Below are 11,483 nucleotides of genomic sequence, written 5' to 3'. Positions count from 1 at the left end.
GTTTCATAGATCTCAGCATGAGCATCAATGAAGGGTATTTCAGTCACAAAATTCTTAAAATTGAGAAAGTTCATGATTGAGTAACTATAATAACCTGAATGTTTATGCCATATCTCAAACACATTGTAATCGGTCTTTTCTACTTCATTCAAACTTAAATGTTTCCAATTCAATGGAAAACATTTATTTATGATACTAACTATCATAAACTTGCTACCAAAAAGCTCAAATATAGTGTGTGCTTTGTCTTTAAATAGCAAAGTGTAATTGTTTTCAAGCGATTGGCCAACACTAAGCAAATTTTGACATGTTTAAGTTACTAAGAACACATTTTGAACATATCTAGTCCCATTTAGTGTGGTGATAGCAATAGTGCCTTTGCCTACTACTTGCAGATACTTTCCATCTCGAATTTCAATGTTAGCATTCTTGTTCCTCTCAGTGAAGGTGAATAAGGATGCATTTGGAGTTATATGACTAGACTTGCACTATCTATCAACCAGATCTCACTAGACTTTGCCATATTTTCTTTTGAAGCCATGAAAAGCTACCCCTCAACAAATTTAACTTCTTCTGACACTTCAACTTGCTGATTTTGCACATTTTCCTTGCTCTTGCATACTTTTTCCACATGACCAAACTGATTACACTTCCTACATTTTACATTTGGCCTAAACCATTAGTATGTTTTTGCATAATTAGTCTTTTTGCAATAAAAACACATTACATTTATGGTTTTCTTACACTGTTGCCTCTAATTTAAAGTAATAGCATTCTTTTTATCTTCTTTTCACTTGGAGACTTTCTATTGGAGTTGTGAAAAACATTTTTCTCTTTAAACCTTGCTTCTAATGTTGTCTCTATGCTTTCTTCAAGTCTGATCTACCTTTTTACTTCAAAGGCTTGAAGAGCATTAACTAACTCTTGAAAAGTCATCATGGTGAGGTCTTTTGGTTCTTTAAGAGCAAAGATTTTAGACTCATATTTCTCAAATATGCTTTCCAACATCTTCTCCACTATCTTGGAATCGAAAAGCTGAATTCTTAGAAGCCTCATGACAATCTTCATTAGTTTGTTCACATAATCCTTCACAGTTTCATCTTTTTTCATCTTAAGTTCTTCAAATTGCCTTATTATGTTTAAAACCAGCACTTTCTTAGTTCTATCAGACCCTTAAAACTCCTCTTTGATCTTGTTCCAAGCTTCTTTAAAAGTTTCACAAGCCATAATCCTTGTAAATATTATGTCTATCACAATTGAATGGATGTAGGACAAGGCTTTATTCCTCTTGGTCACTTCCTCATTATGCTGCCTCATTTGAGCTATGGTAGAATATGCTCTAAGATCAAAGGTTTTCCACCATTTTCAACTACTTCCTAAAGGTCAAAAGCTCTAAGAAAAGCTTTCATTTTAACTACCCATACAACATAATTTTCCCCATTAAAGATTGGAAAAGAAAGACTATAAATTCTACCACTTGATGCCATCTTAAAAAAGAAAGGTCTCAGCTATCTAAGTGAAGGTTAATGTGTTTAATACAAAGCCTCAATGATGATAAAGCTCTGATACCATGTTATCTTTGGTGTGTAAAGCATTTAGTATGAATGTAGTAAAGAAAGGAAAAAAAATCAAAAAAACTATGTAGTAACAGCTGGTACACATTTTGCTTCATTTTCTTGCTAATACATTTTTACAAACTTACTAAGCAAGCTATAAATAGTGATTACACAATAGATTACAAGCTAAAACATCACTTAGTCAATTACTAGGGGCAAAGGCATCATAATTTGAATAGTGTTGTTACACTACAAAACATCATAGTAAGGACCATTGGTTAATAATAGGCACTGTTAAGGTTTTTGAAGCAAGTTCTAATTTAATAAAAAAGCAGTAAGAAAAAACCACTTAATAACGTAATTGTCATATATATCAGCAATAGCTAAATGTCCTGAGGGCGCCTACAAGCATAGATTGTTACCATATTTCTTTTATCTTAATTCTTAAAAACAAAGAAAAATTCCAGATTTAAAGAAGCTTGAAGGTGGGTGATGGTGTTGACATGAGAGAAAGAATTGGTTCATCAAAGAAAAATAGAGTTTGAAAGTTGAAAGCAATTGTGAACACTTTTTTGTGTTTTTCTATTTCATCGATAGTTTAATCATTTTTTAAAATTTGTTAACACATTTGAGGTTTTGAGGTGAAGTCTCTATTTTCAATACTAATGGACCCAAGATGAAATAGGGTGAAGTCCTAAATGGATGGAGGTAATTTATCCTAAAAAAATAAAATTAAACTCTACTCATAACTTCAACAGCTTCCAAATGAATGTATTAAGAAACATAATTTATTGGAATATTAAAAACTTTGCATTAGCTTAACAAACAAAGAACAGATGTATCATTGGAATAGCAAATTAAACTTCAAATGATAAAAAAAAAAATCCTTGGATCAAACTTGGTAGTATAACAGAATAAAATTTACCATATCAAAAAGTTGTAAAAAGCAGGCATGACAATAAAAAATAATTTACATAAACCTATAGAGAGGGAAAATGAAATGAATAAATCGAACCAGTTGTAAAATCAAGAGACTAACCAAGCAAGGTTGAAAAATTAAGATCAAAGCTATGGATCTTCAAAGCAAATTTTAATGAGAAGTATTGAAACTAAGACTTGCATGGAAGACCATAACAGCCCTCACGCATGTGCAAGTTCCCTATTAGTTTGGTGTTGATTGTTTCATCAACTTGCATGTTGATATGTCATTGTCAAAGCATGCAACCAAAGCATGAAAGGATTAGATATTTGCCATTTGTTCATAACTAGTGTATAGAAAAAAGGGAAATGATGGTTAGGCAATGTTTTAATTCTTTTATCAATGTAATTTAAAGCATGAAATGTTAATGTAATAAGTTAGTTCTTCTCTTCCATTGTTTTCTAGTTAATTTTCTTATTTTATTATAACATTTCTTCTAGCATTATTCAATTTTAAACTAAAACAAACAATTTTCTTTTTAACAAAAGTGTTTCATGCTTATTTTGTTAAACTTGTCAAATAGAGAATCATACTCACTTTGCAGTTTATTAAACAAAATATAAGAAAGTTCAAAAGGTACCCTAGTGTCCTCCTCTCTAACCATTAAGCAAAGATTAGCTTTTGCATCTGTTTTTAGGTCAGTGTCACTTGAAACAAGTGGATCATCCTTTGGCTAGGCTAGGAGATAGCCATTCCTTCCTTTGAGTTTGTTTCTTTATTTAAGGGACATTCTCATTTTAGGTGTCCAAGTTATTTGTAGTCATAGTAGACACCTTGACTCTTCTTTGAAGCTTTGCTCTTATGTCCATTTCTCCAAGAAAGTGCTCTTTTTGAGATTTTTCTTCATAGTTTTGCAATGTTTCTAGCTCAACAACCTCTTGTATCTTCTGGAAATAATAGCCATTTCTTCCTCATCCATTTTGCAGAACAATTTTCCAGTTTTTTCTTTTAAGGAGCTTTCTCTCAATCCCAAACTTTTCTTCCTCTCCAAAGCCTTTTTTTTCCTTTTCTACCTCTTGTTAAATTTCTTGCTCATAAGAAAGCAAGGATTTGCAAATCTCATCAAGTGAGATTTCATTCAGATTCTTAACCTCTGTCATGGCAATCACCTTTTGTTTCCAAGCTTTAGGAAGAGATCCTAATAACCTTTTTTTTCTCTCATCTTCAGGTATAACCTTCCCCCATTACTCAAACTAATTTGAGACGGTTGCATATCTATCCAACATGGAAGTAATTGACTTGCCAGGTTGTATCTTGAATGTTTCATACTTATGTGAAAAGATTGTGATCCCAGATTTTTTAACTCAAAAGGAGCCTTTATGTATAATTTTTAGCTTTTTCCAAATTTACCTTGCTATAGAGCATGTTGATATTTTTGAATTCAATTCCATTAAGGGCATAGTGAAGAGTGTTGATCACATTGAAGTTAATCTGCATCATTCTCAGTTCTATTTCAGACACTATTTGTTTCTTGGCTAGAGAATCATTTTTCCAATTGTTAGAGACATATGCTTAGGGATATAGGATCCTTCTATGATTACATTCCACATCTCGTAGTCTCAAGCACTAATATAGTTGGACATCCTTATGCTTTAGTATTGATAGTTTATTCCATCAAACAGACGAGGCCTAACCATGGATTGTCCATCTACTATATGCGCTTTTATTACCACCATCTTGGATTACTCTTGAGCTCGTTAGACCTTCAAATGTAGAACATTAGTTCTGATATCACTTATTAGTCTCAAAAGATGGTACTAGAGGAAGGTAAAAGCATTTTTTTGGAATTGAAGATTACGGATAGAGAGAAATAAAAGTTAAAGGACAAAGGTAATTGAATTAAAAAAAATAAATCACCAAAGAAAGGTTAAGGAAAATGAACAATGCAAAACTATTTATAGCAGTTTGATCCTTCCCAATTTATATTCGCATCTTTATAGAAGCCAATTTTCTAAATCAACAGAATTAATATTTTCTACTAAACTTTTACAAAGTGAACTTATCTCAAGTCCAAAACTCTGACGTGCGAACCCAACAATGTTTCCTTCCCTTGCACTTGTTTTGTCAAAAACAGAGTAAAACTTACACTAACACAATAAACATATAGCTTTTACAGCCGTGTGGCTCAATCACATACTTGATTTTAGCACAATGACTCTTTCTCAAAGTATAAGAATTACGCTCCCATGAGTGAAACTGTAGTAGTAGAACTTGATCAGAAGACAGCATATTTTTTAAGTTTTTAACCGTTTCAGCTGTTAAACTGATTGCAAGTTTCCGTTGCACATGATGTTTGAGGCTACTTTAGGTTAGGCGCTTGAAGTTCAGCTCAGCCCTTGTAGATTGAGCAGTCAAGAGTTTGAACTCAAGCCTCTTAGACTTCGTTCTTGAACTACAATCTTGGACCTACATGTTGATTATTTGTCAATAGAGAACCCCTTGAGTCTTCTGTTTTACTTGTGTGTATGATATAAGCCACTTAATCCTAATGCATTAGACGACTTTGGAGTTGAAACTCTCGACTTTAGCTGTAGTCTTCATATGATAACCAATTGATCAAAAATTATTGAATTTCATACATAATAACCTCAACTAAGAAAGTTTCAATGGAAAAATCTGTCAGACATTTTCCAACTAAATAAAAATACTTCTCTAGATAACCATTTTTCCTTTTTCCTAATTATCACATGTAAGCCAGCTTATATGTTTAAAAAGCTTGATTGTACTTTATAGCATGATTGAATAAGCAAGAAATTTTATTACTTGGTTAAAATAAAAAAATGACTTCCGTCCTCATTCGGGCTATGTTACTAGTACATTACAATTTATTTTCAACAGAAAGCCTAGTTTAACTTTAAATGTTTATTTTGACAAAGAAACAAATCTTAAAACGTTTTTCTTTTAATGGCAGATAATGATATCCATAGACTAACAATTCCTTAGATTCATAAAGCTGATAGCACGACATCAAGAAAGTATAATGATGCTTGAATACACAAGCTTTGAGCCCATAAGACTCCAGTACAAATCACCATTCAATATGCACGAGTGAAGAGTTCGCTACATACTACAAATTTGATAAATTATCTTTGAAGCCATATGCCTAACAGAAAATATCTCAACAATGAAAAACTTATCATTAACAATTCATATTACAAGCTTGCTGCTTCAACATTTAAGCTTGGATCTCTCAAAGACGTTATGAACCTCCTGATATCAGTTAGCACCAACACAAACTTTAATCTCACTGACAAATCGCCTGACTACAAACACCTTTTCACCTTTTTCTTTCTGATCGCCACTTATACACTGGCTTGGAGGTTGGACATATTAACTCATCTTCACGGAGTTTGCGCTTCCGACCCTTTTTCTGTCCATTAAATTGAATGTATTGTTTCACTTCAAAATTTAAATGCATTGCCCACAGTATAATAGGAATTCACTTAAATATGCCAATACCTGTAATTCCTTCTTCAATGACATTTCCATATATATTTTCTCCAGCTCATTTACCCTACTCTTCCTGGCCTCTAATTCCCTGTATGATGTAGCTGTCTTCCTACATGTGTAGGAAAAAAGAAAGTACAAAGATTAATGTATGTATATGTGTATGTACTACATGCAATCATGGCTTCCAAGATGAAGAATAACTGATGGCAATAAAAAGTTTGCAGAGGATGGGAAGCCTGGCAAGCAATAATTATGTTTCAAGCAATCATTGCTACATGGCAAGCGATAATTATAGGTTCAAACTGGATGGAAACAACAATTAGGGTCCAATGGTAGACTTAGGATGGAAGAGATTGAATTTTGAGGTCTGAAATTAAGCAAACAGAACAAATTTGAATGCTGGTCTGGGCATCGGAACATTACCCATAAGCAGTATACTAAGTTCAGAGACAGGGTTACTATTTGATGGTCTCTTTGACGTTGGACTAGTTAGTGCTTGATAGAAGCTATTCAGAAATTAAAGGGCTTGATTAACCTGAAACAGATTAGATTAAAGAGTAGAGAGGCTTCATGGATTGCTTCACATAATAGCAAGAGCTACTTCTCATCAACCTGTTTTCCATTAATTAAAAGAAGTTGCATGCATATAGACAGATTTATAGAATCTCAATCTTTAAGGACTCCAAATAGAAAATAAGATACTACCAAGATTGACATAGTCCTAAACCATAAATGAAACCTGATGTAATAAGTAAGAGCTTTAGACAGTCATTTCCAGAAAAGGTAAAACTAACCAGAATATTATTGACACTTGAAACTGAAGAAACCAGGAAATAAATGACACCTACAACTTTTAACTTCAACAAAGAAAAACTGTCACCACTAACATGAATTTTAGATTAAATAAGGTCGTCCCACGTAAGTCCAACATACAAAGGTCATATTCCAATTCATTGAAACTTGACCACTCTGCCTACTTCATCTCCCCTCAATAGTGAGAATTTTAAGGTAAAGTCCCCTTTTCAGAAATGTTAGGAATACATTAAACTTCAACTGCAATGAATGTGGATTTTGAGCATCCACCAGTTAAGGTATTTTTATACATAAGCTTATGATGGCATTTGTAATTTACCTAATGCAAAAAATGCGCACATTTTCATTATATTATTAGTACTTCTAAAATATTCAGTGCACCAGCAAAACCCTAAAACCAAGATGACTAATTCACATAACTGCATAAAAACTTGTGCAACTGAGCATCACAATGAGTACTTGTATATCTGCAGACTCCACTGTGGTCCGAAGGGCAGTTCATACTGTTCAGTGGCAAGTCAATATTTTTATATGATGTAAAACAACCCATAACAATCCCATCTTTTGTACAAACATTTTAGTAGAATGAGATGAAGAAATATCATTCAAAACTTCATAAATATCCTCCAATAAAGTTCCAAATATATGACATTATTACAGATTTTTTTGTACTGAAGTGAAAAGTATATCCTTACCAAAGTCAACAAGTCAAAATAATAAAGAGCACCTTTCAGGAAAAAAAAAAATCAAGAGCAATTGCTTAAATGATATCTTCCAATTTCCACTGAATGAGCATTTGCAATTGTAGTTTTAAAATGCAAACAACTTTGTGAGTGAACATAATTAGATGGCCAATCCAGTTATTTACAAAACACCATGCAAACATTTTCTATTAACTAACCTTTTAATATGATCAGGGATATCATCAGAAGAGGGAGGAGTTCTGCTTTCTGAGGATTGTGAATGTAATTCTCTAGCCTCTTGCCTGCAAAAAAAAGTGAATACACACTTTTTACATTTCAAAACAACAGGGAATCTCAATAAATATAGACTAGACTGTAATTCATCTGGCGGGCTTTTCTTTTTCTCCCTTCTTTGTGAAGAGAGAAAGAGAGCAGCATATACTAAAGTGCCCTACATCAAAGGGAAGAAGATCTATACTTCAACTAGTTTTAACAGCCCTACAACTATGTCAAGATGTATCAAACAAAGATGAAAACTCAGAGCATTTGTACTACTCATTGAAAGCAAAAGCAAGTACTTTCAACTGTAGGAAACAACCATTGACAGTTTGAATTACAGTACAGAAACGGATTGCTGATTTTTTTAAAAATAAAAAGGAAAAAAAAAAGAATTTTAGATAAGAAGGCAAAAAGAAAGCATAGGGACAATTTAGGCATGTGTTGACTACTAAATTAAACATGGTTTTGATTTTGGAATAATGGTGACATGAATTTGTCATCTTGCCTGCATAACAAATACATCAATGCCATAGAAAAAACACCTAAAAGTTTCTTTTGAATAATCTTTCTAGCATAACAACAACCTCAAATAATGAACCAATTAGGACTGTCTCCCTTGTACCGGAAAAGAACTACATCGTGTACCCCATTCTCAAACCCATACCACAAGCAAGACATACCATATAACTAGTAATGGGTGATGTATCTATCTATCTATCTTTCTATTTGTTTGTCTATCCAACCAACCAACACACACGTGCACATACACCCATTTATTAGTCTACAAATATTTTTGTGAATTTCCAAAAAAATTTTGGTATAGCTTTTCATATTTTTGTCTTTCTTAATGCACAACAAAAGCAGAACCTTTTTACCACAATGTGGGGATAACTATATGGATCATAATTGTGCCCTTAAGATCATATTCTTAGTAATCACAGTATAAGTGGTACTCTTGTAATTTTTACCAATGTCCTCTTTGGTCATCTTCTCTTTATCAAGTCATGGAATGCTTCACTACTCACATCTTCACAAAGGCATATTTTTAGGTCTCCTCTTTAGTTCTCCAAACCACCTTAAATCTATTTTCCTTATATCTAGCTCCACCTTTTGACTAATACACTTCTTAATCTTGTTTGCTCATTTATACATTCATCCAGGGTAACATTCTCATCTCAGCCATACTTCATTTTTTTCTAATCTTGTATTCGTCTCCATTGATATAAATTGCAATAGAACTTAAAAGATAAACCTAATGTATTATAGATGCAAGTTTCTGACTCTATAACAAAAGTAAATTGATTGAACTAATTATTACAAAAATATTACTACAATGTTTCAAAGAGATTTAATTTTCATAGATTATCCTTTTCCACATTCATGAGCTATTACCTGCATTGTTTGTGCATAACTTTAAAGGGGCCAAACTAACAGCAAATGATTCATTTTACTTAAGAAAGGTCATCACCCAGTATCAGTCTTGTCAAAGTAGGGATACAAAAATGGCAATATTGGTATGATCAAGATGACATAAAATGAAACCACTTGAAGAAAAACAGGATAACACTCAAAAACAATAATAAACATGTTAAAAGTAACTGCTAGTCTTATTCTCTTGGTAAAGCAACAGCTCAAAATTTTCAATTTAGCCAACAACCAAAGGCAAGAAAAAGGAAGGTGATATCAAGAAATCAAACCTGTCTTCAGCATAGTAAATGTGTCTGTTAGATGGTTGATTATCAACACAATGCAACACTGCAGTTAGCTTCTCAATTTTCTGTAACAGAATAAAAGCATATTGATAACTAGTTGAACATAGTTTCATTACCAAAACCACATGGGAAATATTAGGCAGCCCTTGATAAACCAAAAATCATCATAAATTATTCATGCTACCTTCTTTTCACTTTGCATTTTCTGTAATATATATCCTATGTCTTGGGTCTTCATTAACATGAGTTCTTCTTGAGTGTATTTGTTAGCCTGACTCCTACACAAATAAAGAATACAGCAAAAGAAAAGAAAGCTAAATAAGCATTCTAGATTGCAAGCCCAAATAGAAAATGGTAAAAACATGAGAGCAGTATGTTACTCAGGTTTATGAACTCCATCAACAGTTCTTGTTTTTATCATCTGAAAGTAAAATTCATCAGGATTCCTTAATGCGGCCTTCTCCTTGAGTCTCTGTAGAGCACATTGACAAAGAGAGCATAAGAAAAAAGAAATGAAAGAAAATTATATTACATAATCATCATGAAACTATAGCCAGCACTCTGATTACAATCTAAGAAGCAGGACAATGAATGCACTAACAAATATCAACAGCAGGAGGAAAAGAAGCATAAACTTACCCGTAAAGTCTCCTCCTTTTTGTGGAATGCTTTCGCACGGACAACATAATCCTTGTGTTTTTCAAGAAGCCCAAATTTTTTCCTTGAGGACCTAACGTATGAACAAGTAACTGTCAGTATGAAAGCAGTTACATTTAAGGAGGAATCTATCTATCATATGGAAGCAGAGAAACTAATTTAGAAAAGCCGGCATAATGAAGCGAAAAGCTGTGACTTACGGTTGAGCTCGTTCCCTGTGAGCCCGTCTACTAATGGCATTTCTTAATGATGACATTTTTAGAGCAAAGGAAAGCAAGCAATCACCCACACTTCACTGTTGGTGTGGTTTAGAAGATTGTGGCTCGTTTGCGGACAGAGCAACCAATAGATATGCTGCAAAACTACTGAAACCTACAAAATCAAAATAACCCTAGAGATTAATGGAAAAGCTATGTGTATAGCATACTTCAAACAAAATTCAATCTGAATTTATCCCATATACATGGCCACCAACTGAATCGCATTGAAAAACTGTCAATCTTTGACAACCGGATTCATCAACTCAAATTAAAAGGAAAAAACAAACCCATGAAGCTTACGGAAATCCACGAAATTCAGCAATAAGAATAGATATATCTCAAGTAAATGACTGCTATGAAGAATGGCAGCGATATAAAAGGGAAAGCAGAGACCAGCAGCCAGAAACGGGAAACCTGAGTTACAGCTACAGAGTTTTGCCCTTGGATTAAGAGTTTCTTTGTCCAGTCATATGGGCTTTAGGCTCTAATATGTTAAGAAAAGATATGATAGGGTAGGGCTTTGGGCTTTGGGCTAAAACGGTATCTACAACATATATTAAAACTGTCCCTAACGAAGTATGGCAATGACACTGTCCAGGGATATAAAAGTCTTTTGCATTGACTCCAACCCATGCATATGGAACCCCGGACGAGGCCTCTATCATATCCTAAAACTGATTTAGAACCCATGTATGCTAACACCAACACCAGAAAACTAAAACCAACGCGCGCTCTGGCTTTGTTTAAATTGAGTCTTAGTCCATTTTCCTTTCTAAGAAAACATCCACAGATGCAAAAATCCACAAGTAAAAACAACTCCAAAAAAAATACAAAAAACAGTCTTTAGCTCCCAATAACACATAACCCAATAATGTGAAGCTAGAATCTATCTAATCCCTTCAAATTCACCAATCATCACCACCCATTAAAACTAAATCTAACACCTTTTGGAAGAATAAAAACATCCAGATCAAAAATAGCACATTAAATACCAAATAAATCAATTCCACATTCAATTTAGCAAAGATTATTTATTTGCAGATCACTCATTGCAGAAGAAAGAAACATGATTGCATAAAGAATTTAAACAAAAA

At 33.3% G+C, this 11,483-nt stretch overlaps 1 protein-coding gene across 5 annotated transcripts; it reads right to left on the bottom strand.

Moving 5' to 3' along the window:
• Positions 1-5,489: 5,489 nt before the first annotated feature.
• EDA14 (embryo sac development arrest 14) lies at positions 5,490-10,848 on the bottom strand. Of its 5 annotated transcripts, none has more exons than XM_021441715.1 (9): positions 10,690-10,848; positions 10,330-10,501; positions 10,112-10,202; positions 9,853-9,944; positions 9,657-9,750; positions 9,458-9,537; positions 7,700-7,783; positions 5,995-6,094; positions 5,490-5,905 (listed from the first exon to the last, which is right to left on the bottom strand). In XM_021441715.1, exons 2-9 carry the CDS (start codon positions 10,383-10,385, stop codon positions 5,813-5,815), a joined length of 690 nt encoding a protein of 229 aa, XP_021297390.1. In that variant the 5' UTR covers positions 10,386-10,501; positions 10,690-10,848; the 3' UTR covers positions 5,490-5,812. The 5 variants fall into 5 exon arrangements, with proteins under 5 accessions (XP_021297390.1, XP_021297391.1, XP_021297392.1 ...); XM_021441716.1 differs by having other exon boundaries at positions 10,783-10,847; XM_021441717.2 differs by having other exon boundaries at positions 10,677-10,828.
• Between the last annotated feature and the right edge of the window lie 635 nt (positions 10,849-11,483).

This window comes from Theobroma umbraticum, unplaced genomic scaffold (genome assembly GCF_002168275.2).
Source record: "Theobroma umbraticum cultivar Fairchild unplaced genomic scaffold, ASM216827v3 scaffold_89.0, whole genome shotgun sequence".
NCBI lineage: Eukaryota > Viridiplantae > Streptophyta > Magnoliopsida > Malvales > Malvaceae > Theobroma > Theobroma umbraticum.
Note: the sequence above shows the minus strand (reverse complement) of the source record. Positions and strands in the feature narration are given on the sequence as shown.

What these genes read in the sequence shown, in the direction of transcription:
- EDA14 (XM_021441715.1), bottom strand. Translation starts at nt 10,385, where the DNA reads ATGTCATCATTAAGAAATGCCATTAGTAGACGGGCTCACAGGGAACGA. An exon ending in ATTTACTATGCTGAAGACAG is followed by an intron (nt 7,784 to 9,457) that starts GTTTGATTTCTT and finishes TTTTTTTTGCAG; the next exon opens with GCAAGAGGCTAGAGAATTAC. An exon ending in CATTGAAGAAGGAATTACAG is followed by an intron (nt 5,906 to 5,994) that starts GTATTGGCATAT and finishes TTTAATGGACAG; the next exon opens with AAAAAGGGTCGGAAGCGCAA.